Source organism: Podarcis raffonei, chromosome 5 (genome assembly GCF_027172205.1).
Source record: "Podarcis raffonei isolate rPodRaf1 chromosome 5, rPodRaf1.pri, whole genome shotgun sequence".
NCBI classification, from domain to species: Eukaryota; Metazoa; Chordata; class Lepidosauria; order Squamata; family Lacertidae; genus Podarcis; species Podarcis raffonei.
In genome coordinates, this window is record NC_070606.1 from 30745069 (window position 1) to 30760903 (window position 15835).

The 15835-nt window shown below is 41.9% G+C and overlaps 1 protein-coding gene across 1 annotated transcript in view; it reads left to right on the forward strand.

Moving 5' to 3' along the window:
* The window catches only part of TET1 (tet methylcytosine dioxygenase 1), a 68755-nt gene that overhangs the window by 15010 nt on the left and 37910 nt on the right, over positions 1 to 15835 (forward strand). Inside the window, exon 3 of the mRNA XM_053388446.1 lies at positions 7713 to 7763. Within this exon, the coding sequence (XP_053244421.1) occupies positions 7713 to 7763 (51 nt within the window). The remainder of the gene's footprint in view (positions 1 to 7712; positions 7764 to 15835) is intronic.

Below are 15835 nucleotides of genomic sequence, written 5' to 3' on the forward strand. Positions count from 1 at the left end.
CAAGCAACACAGGGCTGCTGTTGAGTTTGTGTAGAGCAGGGGTCAGCAAACTTTTTCAGCAGGGGACCAGTCCACTGTCCCTCAGACCTTGTGGGGGGCCAGACTATATGGGGGGGAATGAACGAATTCCTATGCCCCACAAATAAACCAGAGATGCATTTTAAATAAAAGAACACATTCTACTCATGTAAAAATATGCTGATTCCTGGACTGTTTGTGGGCTGGATTTAGAAGGCGATTAGGCTGGATCTCGGCCCCCATGGTGTAGAGGCTTGATGGCTCCTTTTTCCTGCTAATCTGGTGGAGGAGGAAGCGAGGGCAGTGTTAGAAACTGGGATAGAAATGCTAGGAGCCGGAGGGAATCGGCTTAGTAGGGGTCGGGTCCTGCCGCGGCGGCGACGCGGGGACCCTCAGAAACCACAGGCGCTGAAGCCTGTGGACCTGGTGACTCGGCGGGCACCATTTGCGCCCCCGACCCGTGAAGGAGTCTTTTTAAAGGCTTTGGAACGGGGGACGGAGAGCAGTGCGGTGCTGAGAGTCGACGGCTTCTCCTACTGAGTGAAGCCGCATGCCATGGACGGAGAGCACTGACTTCTTTCTCTGAACATTTGGACTAAAAGTAACAACCCGTGAGTAATACGGAAATTGGACTTAAAAAGGAAAAAAAAATTTTGGGAATTAGGCACGACCGGGGAAGGCGCAAAGAGGAAGTCCGTCTACCCGCCTTGTAAACATCTTAAAGCAAGGATTTTATAACTAAGGTTGAGAGAACACCTTTTTCTTTTGTGGATAAAAGCAATTAACTCCACGTTTTGGCAATATAAGTGATTTTGCTGGAGGATAAGAGCTAATATTGAGAGCGGAATTGTCACCCCTCCCCCAGGACCCAGGAGCGATCGGTGAGAGAGCCTGCTGAAGAGATATAGAAGACTTTGACAGCTGTCAAACTAGCTGTCAAAGTTGGGGGGAAAAGGAGAACTTTGTTTCTGTTGTCTTTGCTGGTTATATTTGTTACAATTTGGTAATAAATCGTTAAAAATAAAGAAGAAAAGGCTAATTTGACTTTTGGGTTAGAACTGGAAGATACTAAGAAACCAGAACTCCTCTAGAGGGGGTTCAGGGACATTACAAGAATGGCTGCAAGTGGAAAAATACTGGCTGAACTGGAGAGGACTTTTTTCTCTTGGGAAAGTTACAAGAACAAAGTGATGTTTTGGCTACAAATGTTACAATATTAAATGAAACAGTAAATAAAACCACTGAGCCTGGAAGGGACTTGACTCAAGTCTTTGCAGCTGAACAAAATGTTTTTGCAGCTGAACTAAAAATCTCTGCAGCTGAACAAGAAAAGAAATCTGAGAAATTTGAGAATGTGAGGAAAGAGATATATGATGATTTGAAGGAAAAGGAAGGAGGACCTATGATGTCACAGATGATTAAGGAGAGCCAGAGGCCTGTTAAGATGGATACAAAGGAAAATAAGAACAGGATGATGAAAATTTGGTTTGAATTGAAGAATGGAGAATGGAGAGATCTCCTCATTTGGAGATCTGAAGACCTATGGATTACAAACTTGGTTAAAGTGGAAACTGGAGCCTTTGGGACATTTGGACTTAAGAGAAGCAAGAAACAAGATTTCGGCTCCACTTTTAAATATGGAGGTCTGGCTGGAAGAAACATGGACCTTATTGGGACAGAGCTTCTTCGAGATTTGGTGCCCAATATAAAGGACTATCAAAAAAACCGGCAGAGAGGAATTGAGAGAGAATTGAGAGCCTCAGACGTGAGGTCACCAGGCTGACAGCAGATAGACTGATGGACATTTGTTGGGGTTCGAAACCGGGAAAGGGGAGGGTAGGGCTTTGGGAATCCAAAGGGTGTACAATTATACTTTGTTTCTTTTTATTCTGTTTTGCTACTAATATAAAAATGGGGAATTCGTGGAAGGGAACTGGGGTCAACCTTAGAAAAAGATTTTTAAGAATAAGTATTGATGTGCAAAGACTGAGGTTTTTGCACTGACCACTGGTCCTGCTAGCTAGGGATCATGGGAGTTGTAGGTCAAAAACATCTGGAGGGCTGAGGTTGAGGAAGCCTGCACTACTCTTTATTGTTAAACTCCTTAACATATTGTCTATCCGTAACGTATACTTCGAGGCTTCAAGGCACATATATTTCCATAATCCTTGAGTAACAGCCAAGTGCAAATAACGGCAGCCAGACCTTTTGAGGTGTTTGCAAATGGAGAATTTTTAGGTGCAAAATGTGCCTGGTGCCCCGCTAATTTTGAGCTCTGAGAAAGGGGAAGTCCCCCACACAAATTAGATCTGGAGAATGAGGCTGTATACACCATACATTTAAAGCACATTCACCCCTCCCAGAATTCTGGGAACTGTGGTTTAAGGGTGCTAGGAATTGTAGCTCTGTGAGGGGGTAAACTACAGTTTTAAGGATTATTTTTTGTGGTTGGAGAGGGGTTGTTTTAAATTTATGATGTGTATGCAGCCAGAGGCTCTGTGCTGCCAGCTTGTGGACATAGTAGTCTTCCATGCTCTCCACTGTTGCTTGGCCTACATTGCTGCTTTAAAGGGAAGCATTGCCCAGAGAGCAGTGAAGCTGTGTCTGCTGGGTCCCATCTGCACTAGACATTTAAAGCGGTATCACACCATTTTAAACGGCCTTAGCTTCTCCTAAAGAATCTTGGGAACTGTAGTTTGTTAAGCATGCTGAGAGTTGTTAGTTCTCTCACAGAGCTGAAGTTCCCTTGTAAGATAGATGGATTGTTAAACTACTCTGAGAATTGTAGCTTTCTGAGGAGAACAGGGGATCTCCTAACAACTTTCAGCATCCTTAACAAACTGCAGTTCGGAGGATTCTTTGGGGGGAAGCAAAAGTAGTATTAAACTTATTTAAATGTATAATGCAGATGGGCCTCAGACAGCACCTTGAAGCATACACTGAGCCCACTGGAGTTGAGTGAGAGAACTGGGCCCTCTGGCTGTATTGGGGCCAAAGTAGTAGGTTCAGGACCAGATTATGTCCTTTCAGGCTGGCAAATAACATACTTTTGGATAGTTGGGTGAGGATCCCTGCCAAAACTATGTGAATGAAGAAAGGCTAAAAACTAGTAAAGGCAGGTGGGTTTTTAATCCAAAGATCAAAAGCAGGCACAGTATTGTAATTGAGTACATAAGCAAGTTTCCTCTTCAGAGGAGCATTGCAGTTGCAATATTATGGGTACTTATGTATTTTTAATTATTGAGCAAAGCAGACATCTGCTAAGGTCACCAGAAAAGAATGGTGGGAGCTAAGACAGGAAGCGATTAAGGCAAGGAGCAAAAAAGGTTTTAGCAGAGGCCAGTTCAAGCAAAGGATGAATTCTAGCTCTTCTGTCAATCTTTTCCCCAGACTAAACATGCCTCCCTTTGATTTCTTCTGACCTCCTCATTGTATAGCAGCTTTGCTTCTTCACCCTTTTCTTTAAGCCTTCTCTCTGCTTTTTTAATGAGCTACCCCCTATTCTTTAACTTCTTTTTCGCTGTCAGTTTCATTTTCTTGGGCACTTCTAGTGTGTGTGCGCGCGCACACACAATTTGTATGTTGAACATAATGCTCTCAGTTTGTATGGCAACAAGTACTTTTCATCTTGAGAATTCTAGACAATTGTATCGGTAAACTCTGTGTCTGGCCAGTACAATGGACAAACAGGGAGAGAAGTATATTGTATCATCTTAGCAGAGGTAGAATATTCTAAGCAAAATAGTCTTCAAAGATACTTTCCTGCTGCAACATGGAAAGTGAGAAATTGAGTACAGTATATTTTCTGCAGTGCTGATATGATCAGCTCCTGGAATGTAGCATAGATAGACAGAGAAATCTTGGCTGATACTCTACACTTAGACTGAATTATGTGTGTCTAAACCTCTAGACTTCCTACTGTTACATAATTATCTTTCATCTGACAAGCCAACTAGTAGATGCAATGCCAGAAAATGGGTGAAAGTTTTTCAGATGCACTTATGTTCTGTTAGATGCAATTTTGTTGAGTCTGTGCATAAATGCAAAAAGATAACTTACGCAATTGTTGCGTGTGTCAATGTATACATACGTTTCACATCTGCTTGTTTCTTTTTAAGAAAAACATAGCTTGTGAAGTAGCTCTCTGGAGGGGTGGGGGGAAGTTTAAGTAACTCCCAATATGCACTAATTCCCATCCCAGATTCAGAAGCAGCCTGGGTTTAAGACACCTGCTACTTCTCTTCTCCCAAGAGCAAGATAATCTTGCATCATGTACAAAAGATCATGTGTTCGTACTGCCTTGCAGTCATGTACTATTGCAATTAGAATTCTTACTCCAGAAGCCTACGTTAAAAGTATATGAAATTGACCTTTTACCAGTATTTAACCACACTGGACTGTTGATGCAGTCACTTTGCATCTAGGGGTAACTAAACTCCTTCTATGCTACAAGTGACATCTTTGTTTCTAGCTGGGATGGAAGTCATCACTTATTTCTGAAGAATGGGAAATGGCAAATGCTTCCCTTTCGCTCTTGTAATCGTAGAGCCCATGTGGTATAGTGGTTAGAGCAGTGCTTCTCAAACTTGGGTCTCGAGCTGCTGTTGGACTACAACTCCCATAATCTCTGACCACTGGTCCTATGAGCTAAGGATGATGGGAGTTGTAGTCCAACATCAGCTAGAGACCCAAGTTTGAGAAACACTTGGTCATGAAGCTCACTGGGTGACCTTGAACTAGTTATTGCCTCTCAGCTGAATTTACCACACAGGGGTGTTGTGGGGATTAAGTGAGAAGATGGAGAACCATGTACACCACCTTAGGCCCCTTGCTGAAAAGGTGGGATACAAATGCAGTGAATGAATGACTAAACTGGAGTTGGTAGCCAGTGTGTGTTTGCTGCTCAGAGTACTCTGCCTAGGCTTGGAAAGGTCAGTGTGAGTTTAGCATGCCCTGAAGCATCTAGGACAAGAAGAATATAAATACATGGATATTTGTTGTGAACTGAGTGAGCTAGATGATATGTGTTCATAAAGTAGCTGGGAGAGTTCTATAGTACTTCTATATTCTCTATTGTACTTTCAAGTGTTTGAAGCACTCCACATGCATCATTTAGCTGATCCTCGTAGCCCAGTGATATCTGGAGAGATACAGGCTCCAATGCCCATCATCCCTGACCACTGAAGATGCTGGTTGATGGGAGTTGGAGCCACAGGTTCACCACACTTGTTTTACAGTGGCCCTGTAAGTTACATCACTATTATTATTGTCCATGTTGTAGATGGATGAGCTGAGACTGCTGAGAGACGCTTGTGGAAGGCGACTTAGCCTGTGTACACACCATACATTTAAAGCACATGACTTCCCCCAAAGAATCCTGGGAACTGTCATTTGTTAAAATAGCAACCTTTCCCAGGATTCTGTGGGGGAAGCCATGTACTTTAAAGCTGTGGTGTGTACCCTAGTGAGTTTCCTGTGGAGGCTAAACTAGCTGATTTGTAGTCTCTTAGTCACTGTGCTATACGAGCCATACAAGGGGCTTTGTTTACATTGATGGTTTTTAAATTCTTTGCCTTCAAGGAACTTTGTTGACTACAAGTCGTCTGTTCAAAAACCCGACTGTGTATCTGTCATGGGACTTTGCAAATTCATAGGGGATTCAGAGAGGGCATGGTCAGGTGCGCAGCCTGCTCATAGTGAGCCAACTGGCCCAGCCTACAAAGCCTCATTATTTCTCACATGAAGCGCCCCCCCCCACTCCCCTGAGGCTGAGCATTGCATAGGAGGGCTGGTAATGCAGGGCAGCATGTCTGCCTTAACTGATCTTCACACTGAGGAACCTCCAATAAGCTTCTCTGGAACACAATCTAAAGCCCCTTGACTCTCATGATTAGTCACTCCAGGGCAGCAGTACCATCCGATGACAGGTGGCATTTCCAGAACAGAGAAGATTGAATGGAGGTAAAAGTGGAGGCGGCATTTCACTTTAACTCCCAAAGCCATTTGAGCTGGTTAAACCGCTTCCTCACCCCCTCTCTGTGTAGTTTTCATTTAATGTGAAATATTTGCTCATCAGTAACTCGATTACAAGCTCTAGGTTGGTGGGTTGTTGTTTTTTTGCAGACAGCTTACTCGTCCTTTAATCTAATTACTGTTGTGAATAAGGACTGACTTCTCACATATTTCTGTGTCTCTATCTATCTATATCTATGTGTGCATATATATATATATAAACGCGTGCACACACATCAGTAGAAAATGGAGACCCCTTCCAGAATGGTGCCATGACCTTGCCCCCCTCCCCAGTCTTTTGGGATTCAACAAACAAACAAACAAACAAACAAACCTTAGACAAGCTAAAGAAAGGATAAAGAAATTAGCACCTTTATGAGCACACAAGAGGAAGCAATATTCTCTCTCAGTGGCAGTAGGTGGAGGATGACAGCCAGAGCCTCGTCTCTCTCCGCTTTCCTTATCATTAGCTATTAATTGCCGCCGAGGCGTGGCCAAGGGGGGTTGCCAAGGCATTAGCCGCCTCGGAGTCGATGTCCTCGCATAACCTCCCTCTTAACCCAAAAAACAAAACAAAATAGCACTAATATGTAGCCCTCGCCTTATAAAGTCAAAATGCACAATACCTTCCTGGTGAGTGCGTGTGTGCGCAGCGTCCGCAGGCTCTCCCCCCCCCCGGGGCTCAATTGATCCCTCCTCCTTCGTTGCTCTGGATCTCTCCTCTCTGTCTTCTCTTTCGCGTTCAGCTTTAAACCAATCAGTCAGACAAACCAGGAATTGGGGGGGGGGGCGTTTGGTGGCTTTGCTTTTCCAGTCATTAAAAAAATATATATAAATAAATAACACACCTCGCTTCCGCCTTGCCCACCCCCACCCTCCAGCTTTCCAACCCCTATTTCCACCCCACCCCACCCCTCGGCCGGATCCACGGTCGCAGGGAGTCCATGTCGCAGCTTGCGCCCGCCCCTTGTGTCCTCTTGCTCCGAGTAAAAACCCCACATAGGAGACCCTTTGTTTGGGAAGGGCTAGGCAAGGGAAGAAGCGCTTTGGAAACTCCTGGCCTCGCTTTGCTATTGGCTGCTCCTTTTCTAGAGCCTGGTGGTTGATATTTTTTTTTGTGGTGGATTTTTTTTGTCTGTCTGTGTGTGAGTGTGTGTGTGTGTCTGTGTAATAATATTCGAGAGGCATGCCCAGCACGTCCCCAGTGTTGGCAGGCAGGGCTTGCTGTGCTGCTTTTTGCTGCCGCCGCCGCTGCTGTTCCTTTTAAAAACACCATGATAATAATACTCAAAAAGCAGCGTGAAGTAGTGCTGTACTGTGGAAGGTTCTTCAGCAGAAGGAAGCAAGATGGCTACCTTGTGGGTTTTGCTGTGAAGAATGCAGAGCCTAATTAAATCCGACTCTGAAGGGGGGGAAGGTTACTACTATTTTCCCCCCTCCTTCCTCGCTAACCCGCTTTCCCCCCGTTTTCTTTTTGTTTTGATTCCGGTGACTTCAACGCCTAAAGTCTACTCATCAGTTCCTTCTTAAGTTCTGCAGCGAGAGGGAGAGAGAGAGAGAAAAGCCCGTATGGTTCTGCTTTAAAGTCTTCTAATGTTACAAGGCGGGTGGGGGGAATGCTTAAAAATAAATATTTGCTTTATTCACAAAGGCTTACTTTGCAATTTGATATCTTTCTTTAGGTGCTAACTGAAAACAAAAGGCCTCAGAGGAGAAAGCAAAGAGTTCAAAAGGTAATAACGGATCATTTAATTTATTAATAATTACAGAAAAGCAAACCCCAACCTGTCTTACACACTTTTTTTTTTGGCCATGAAATAGGCGGTAGAAGAGTGGAAATTCTAGAAGGTATTCATTTCCTGATTTTTATATTTAGGGTGAATATTAAAAGCTCATAACATTTTTGTCTTTCCCTCAGTATGATGAAGTGTGTTTTGTAGAGATTTAACTCTTTGTGCACAGAGTTGCAGGATAGAATTTTAAATTACTTGTGATGCACTGAAAATGACTTGTGTCATCTTTGATTCTTAAAGGCTGCGGTCCTAAACATGCTTATTATGATGGAGTCGGTCCTACTGAATTCAGTAAGAGTTAATTAGAAATTGTCTTTAGAAATTGTGCTGAAAGTGACCCTTTGGTTCTTAGAGGAGGGCTGTCTTCATACAGTTATCAGGCTGTGTGTATGTTAACTGTGGAATGATAATATCTGAGTATTAAATGTTGGCTGTTCTTGCATTCCCCCCCCCAATGAATTGCTTCTTGCTTTGTAAAATTGACACATTCAGGTAAATGTGGCCTGCAATTGGTAATTAAAAAGTACTACGGGTATGCATTTTCTTCAATAAGTGTGTGTTGATCTGAAAATGGTTTTTAAATCGGGCGGCGTTCCATAAGTGTTTTGGTGTGGCGTGGAGCTGCTGAAGCAAAAAGCAGGAGGGGGGAAAACCCTAGTGCATATTTGGTGTTTCTTGTGCATATATAAATGGCAACCCTGTTCTCTTCAGTGAGTCAGGGAATTCCTGTACACGTGCAGAGGAAATCCCTGTTTACGATGGGGAATCCCCATCCCATAGTAGAGAATTAGGGCCCCTCCCACACAAGCAGAGTGCTGAATGTCATTGGAGCTTTCCAGAATTCTGGATCATGGCGGATGTGTTTAGTCTCAGGATTCGAAAGTGAAAATGTATTGCGCGTTTATGTTGCCATATTTGTACTGGGGTGTTTGCCTCCAACTCTGACATAGCAGCATGTTCTGTAGTGTGACTGAAGTCCTGGCAAACTTACTAACTCGCTGCTACATCATGCGTTAGCTCCTGTGACCAGGCTGGAAGGTCTGTGGATGTTGTTCTTTTGTGGTAAGAATACTTGGTATGAGTGTAGTAATAGTTAACATGTATTTTGTTGTGTGTGATAGCTTGCAGTTTATTTAGAAACTAGTCATATGGTCCTTAAACGAAGCAGTTGTGTATAAAGATAATTATTTTATAAAAATAAAAACCTATAGACACTTAAAGTAGATTTTAGGAGAAAATTAAGTATCCTTAAAATCTCCACTTTGATAGATTAGGTTGCAATCCTGTGCACACTTATTCAGGAGCACCCAGTGAACCTAGTGGGGTTTGTTCCTGAGCAAATGTGCATGGGATTATGCTATTTACTTGAATGTGCTATGGTTGGATTTGTGTTTAGGATGCTAAAGTATACTTGAATTGCATGTGTGGACACACTTGCATTTGAAAAAAAGTATTCATAATTTTATTTGCACTGCGCTTAATATATTATCTTCCAAGTACAAGCATTTTATGTCTTTTTTTATTTGGATCTGAAATAATGATTTCTGTGTCATTAGAAATAATGTCATGTTTACAATGTTGTGTGCTTACAAATTAAATAATCACTTTGTTGGGATTTTTAATTGACAACCCAAAAATTTAGGCTGCAGTCTGATTTGGACATCAGTTCCATCAAAATCAATGGGTTGTAAATTCAAGTAAATAAGTTTCTTTTTGGATACTGGTTCCAATATGTAAGAAGCAATTGTATTATTATTTTTTACAATGGAGCCAACCAATCAATCTATTGAGCATAGTCTACTGGGATGTTCCTTTGCCATTCATTTAGCTCCATTATACTCTTGTGTGGCTCTCATTCATTTCTAGCATCATTTATTTATTTATGTTTTTATTTTCAGCTGCTGTGAGAAGGCAGCCTTAACAGCAAATAAATAAAGAAAAGCTTCCTAGTGGATTGTCTCAGTTTTACTACATTGAGGATAGTGGCACTTAGCTGACTTTGCTGAAAGGGTGCAATCTAGACTTCACAGGTGTCATTGTGGAGGCCCTCGGGGCACTTGCTGGATTAGAAATTGCACCCAGTTAGTTGCTGATGCTGCCTCTAACCTGGCAGGCACCCAGTGCAAAATTAAAGGACCCAAGACCCCTGGAGCACATTGCTTCTTGTGGACACTTGCCAAGTTTAAAGCAGTATGTTGTGCACATCACTTCCAACATGATGAGCATCCCATGTTAGGTGACAGGGATTCAGGTAGGCACTTGTCTCCAATCTGGGTTGAGGTAGGGAGCTGCAAACTGGCAGGATGAAGTTTTGTTGCAGCCTATGTGCCACCAGTTGGCTTTCCCAGGGCTTCTGTTCCTCTGTGCTGTTGATCATTAGTGCTTTCCAGAAGCTGATTGCTTATTGTATTGGTCTTTCCTTAAATGGGTCAGAAGGTTTAACAGTGGCATTAAGTTTAGATCAATGAATGTGGTGCCTTCCTGTTGTTTTGGAGAGCAACTTCCATCAATCCCAGCCAGCATGGTCAGTGCTCAGGGCAATTACAGTTCAGCAGCATTGAGAGGGTACCACATTGGCTTCCCCTAATCTAGATAGTTTGATTTGCATCTGTTAATTTTAGAGCAAGCTTAAATCAGACCAAGTAGTACTGGGTTCTTTATATTTCATGTCATTAGATTCTTCTTGTATGAGGGTATGTTACTGTATGTTGCGATTACTCCTAATATTCTGTTTCCCTCCTCCACGTACCTTGGCTTCTCAGCTCTATGTGACATCTTTCTTGCCCTAAAAGATAATTTAATTTTGTTTCCTTACTGTTTTGAGATAAGAACACAGCACATAAGACATTCCCTGCTCTAATCTGGTGTCATAGCATGCCTCCTGTTTTTTCTCTCTCATTTGGAAACGGTGATCGAAACTCCCATTGTTCTAGGTGCATTTTGCGACAGGGAATTTCATTAGCGCAAGCAGCTTCTGAGCTCTGGGCACAGTGCTGCACCTAAGATTTCAAATTAAAAATGCAGAATGGAAGGGAAGGAGGACCTTTTTCTGCCTCCCCACTTCCAGCTACTCTCTGAAGGCTGGAGAAGAGACCCTCTTAAGAATATTAGGGGGGTGGGCAGGGAAAGGACTAGACCATGTGAATAATGAACAGAATATTTTAGTTGCACTTCATTCATTTTCAACTTTGTATTCTAGTTTTTAAAAAAACGTGCCTAGACACTCCATTGCAGCACCCATAACCTAGGTTCAAGGTTCTATTTAGCTCCTAGCTTTCATATCAGTTTCTAACACTGTTTGGAAATTGATAAGCCCTTGCATGTATTTAATAATAGGTTTTAAATGTCTGTGTTACCCACCAGGCATTAGTATTTTGTTATATAGTGTATTCTTTTAGACTGTGCCTTTTTTGCCAGACATACTTAACAATCCAATCCTTTGCACACTTTCTTGGGATTTACTGTCATAATACTCAGCTTTCCTTTTCATCCACTTCTGCAGGCATGGTCTGGATATGGTGAGGAGTTGGGATGCATATAATCCTTTATAGTTGTTCAAAGAGGACTAGAGATAGTAGTCATTAAGCATTTTGAACTTTTAAGGCTGCCATTTCCGGCATGGTCATGAGGGAGTAAATCACTTCAAACTCTGAGGGACATACTTCTGAGGAAACATGTATAGGATTATGCTGCCTGAGTATTTATACATTTATCTGGACTGATAAACATAGACAAAGACAGATTGACTTTGTGTTCAATCTGGAGAAAGCTGGGCATATTGAACTCTCATATAAATCTTACCAATTTTAGCCTATAATTCTCAAATTCTTTAATACTATTGGGATTTAGGCGGGCAGGAAGATAGACCTAACTTCCTCTGGATTGATTCTGTGCAATACATTAGTGGGGATTTAAAAAATGTTCTTCAATGGGATATATGTGGTTGGGTGCTTCTGTTGTGCACGCATATTGTAGGGCAGGTGTAGGCAACCTAAGGCCCGTGAGCCAGATGCAGCCCAATCGCCTTCTCAATCCACCCCATGGACAGTCTGGGAATCAGCGTGTTTTTACATGAGTAGAATGTGTCATTTTATTTAAAATGCATCTCTGGGTTATTTGTGGGGCATAGGAATTCGTTCATTCCCCCCCCCCATATAGTCCTGCCCACCACATGGTCTGAGGGATGGTGGACTGGCCCACGGTTGAAAAAAGTTGCTGACCCCTGTGGTAGGGCATCTTAACTTTTTTTTAAAAAGGAAAGTCTGATTTTAAAACTACATATTGTATTACCTATCTCACAAACATGCTGTTCTATTTCTGTTGTTTTAGAGGTGGTCATAACATGTCACTAGTCATGTTAATGATCTGTGCTGATTATTAGGTGTACCCTGTTTCAAGGTGGGGTTTTTAGGATTTTTTTTAAAAACCACTTTTAAAAATCCAAAAAGACTGTATATGTAATGCTTTCAGACGCAAATGCTTTTTCCTAAATACTCAAAGATAATCGGTTAGCTTACTTTTGGCAGGTTTCAGACTTTGAGGTATACAGTACAGATAGCTGTGGAATTTTTCCTTCCAAATTTCAAGGGTTATTTCCAATTTACACTTTAATGGACTTTGCAAACTCTCAATAGTTTATTGGCCACCCTATACAATGCTTCAAATGTAAATTAATAAACCACTAATATATCTCACAAACATGTAGAAAACGTCTGCTCCTAACAAACCAATTTGTGGCATTAAGTTGCCATATATAAAATAGTAAAAGTGATTTTAAAGAAAGTTTACTGTTGGCGACTTAAGGATTTAATGCTTACAGCACCATCCAAAGTCCCCCATAGCACTTAGCAGCTGGTCCGTAGCTGAGCTAATGGTGCTCATTGGGCTGCGACACTTGTGTCTGAGAAGGTCCTCTGTTACATTGGAGAACATAGAAGCAAGAAGGTGGAGCAGACAGAGAGGGAACTCAAGAGGTTGGAAGGTTGAAGGGGAATTTTGTATTGGAAAGAAAATACCATCCATTGTACTGACTAGCCCTTGGCAAGTTTAGAATTAAATTAGTGTGTTGGCAGTGGATAATAGATGTGTGAGGATTGGAGATTCCTCTTAATATGAAAGGAATATTAACAAGATCACACCTGTCGAGTAGTGGCAGGTATGGAAGAGATGAGAACAAGCTGTCAGGTCAGAAAGACAATGTAACTAGGAACAGAATCATCATGAAACTAGTTGAAGGTATCATTCTACAATTGCTTATGGGATATAGGTGTCCATGGAGGTGTCCATTCTTATATACACTATATAAGAATGCTACCCAGGAGTTGGATTTAGCTTATGCCCTCTAGATAATCTCAAACGATGATTAAACTTCTCCAAGAGGGCTAAGTGAATTGGAGATTCTAAGGAGCAAAGCAGAGGTTTTGGTGTCACACAGTGAATTGGAGGGACGTGAGGTCAAGTGTAGAGATGGTATCTGATTTATGCTGCAGTAAATTAGTGGTTCAAATGAGTTTACAATGTGAATCGCTAAAATCTGTCTCTCTCTGCCCCCCCCATCCTTGAAAGAGTTGCCAGGAGCATACAGAAAAGTTAAACATACATGTTTTGAAAAATATAAAATAGTTACCTTAAGCCCTTAAGCCCTACAACTGACATTTCCTTCCTACCTTCAAGAACAGTTGAGAAAGTTATCCATCAAATAACAAGTTCATAAAGCGCTACTAGTGCATTGCTTCTTAATATAATTGTGTAACTTAAAATAGGCAGATGGTTATAGAAAGAAAAAGGCATATCTAATAAAGGTTATTGGTAAATTAATAATTATTATTATATTTACATGCTGCCTAGCTTGCTGGGTTGCTAATTCAATATCTGTGTACAGCTTCAATGAAATCCACCAAAAGTAACATTTACTTCAATACAATGATATGAGATGTGTGGCTTATTGCAAAAGCAGCTAATGGCAGAGGCAGTGTATCACCCACCAGCTTTTAAGAGGCACAACAGATGCATAGAAATATGCAGTAAAGTACACTTTGATGTTTGCTTTCCGCATGCTAAGCCATGCTTAGCATTTGGTGTGAAGTCAAGAATCTGCAGTTGGGCAACACTTTTATTAGGGCCAGTTGAAACATCCTAAAATAATGACCAAGCCTTTTCTCAGACCAATATGGCTTCCTTTGCTTAGAATAAGACTAACTTGTGTTGTGCATCTGATTCATTGATCTAAGTACTTAGCAGACAGGATTTAAAAACTCAGTTTCTGCCTGGGACAAATTTGTTAAGCCCTTGTAGAATGGTGTATTACAGTTCCCCCCTTCAACAAATTGAATGAAATTGTTTGGGATATAACCTGGTATCACTGGTCTTGGGCTTCACTCATATTTTGATATCTGAGCTGATGAAGTCATTGCATTGTTTTAACTTCCCTTAACTTGTGTAATTTCAATATTGGAGTGTTTTCTTTAAAAATGGCTCCACGTGTGAGAAAATGGGTAGTAATGCTGCTGTGTGGATACCTCAACCTTAAATGTGTGAGTTGGCCCTACATGACGTACAATGTTTCTGTAACTTAAATGAACTGGATGGTCAAATGCAGGCATAGGCAAACTCGGGCCTCCAGATGTTTTGGGACTACAACTCCCATCATCCCTAGCTAACAGGACCAGTGGTCAGGGATGATGGGCGTTGTAGTCCCAAAACATCTGGAGGGCCGAGTTTGCCTATGCCTGGTCAAATGTAACAGTCAAATATGGTGACATACTGGGATAGGGAGAGTTAAATTTATTAGTACAGAGGGCACTTGAAGAAATCAGAAAATGATCAGATAAACAAGATAATAGCTGATGAAGTGGCACAGTCCTGTGTCATTTCAGTAAGTTCTAAAAGTGCCAAATCTACTTTTGGAAAAGAGGCTGTTGAGGCCAACTGCACAGCGGGAGTTAAAAAGCAGGAACAAGTAAGTGTGATCTAGAATCCATAATAGCAGGCGCAGTTCTAATGGAGTACTACGACGGCATACGTTTGCTTTAAAATTCAGTTGATTCTCATAAGCACATAAGACAAGCCTGCTGGATCAGGCCAGTGGCCCATCTACTCCAGCATCCTGTTCTGACAGTGCCCAACCATATGTCTGGGAAGCCTTGAAGGCAGGACCTGAGTGCAACAGCACTCTGCCCACCTGCAGATCCCAGCAGCTGGTATTCAGAGGCATATTACCTTTGACAGTGGAGGTAGAAAGGTAGGCATCATAACTAGTAGCTGTTTCTAGTCTTGTCCTCCATGAATTTGTCTCATCTTTTAAAGCCTCACAGATATTCCATTGGATGTGCTCACAGTTGTTTGTTCATAATTCATTATTTCGTGCGTCAGATGAAGCAGAGCCAGTATTGTTAGGTTCTATAAACACAAGCGGGTCTATTCTAAGCAAAAGCAGGAAATGTCTAAAATAAATACTGGGTTCTATTCCTGCTTTATTTGTTTCTTGTATGAGTGGCGTTTTAAAGTGCAAGTTAGCAAAATGTTTTGTTTCCCATGTGGAATGACTGTATATTTATATAATGCCATCCATCCTTGCACTGGGCGCAAGAGGATAGGTCCCTGCCCCAAGGAGCTTACAACCTAAAATCTTACATGGAAGAAACAACTGAGAAATGAAAGGGGGAGGGAAGGGGAGGCAGATAGGGAAGCAGTGTGCTTTGGTTTCAGCTTTGTGTACTTCGGCTTGTTTAGAGGCTTAGTTGCAGTAGGGTATGGGAAAGTGGGGTGTTGAGCTAGAGGCTTCACAGAAAACTTAGGTTTTTAAGGAGGCATTTGAATAGAATAAGAGGTGGCATCACTGCGGTCATCTTAGTGGTAATTCCAAGCAGGGGGCAGAAAGAGCAGTCTTTTAAGGGGGCAACAGACCTGTGAAGGGTGCTAAAACTGTAGGAGCAAGGGCTGCATGCAGAGATAGAGCACACACATTCTTGTTGCTTTTCCTGGCATTTTCTCGATATTGGAGTCTGTTTTCC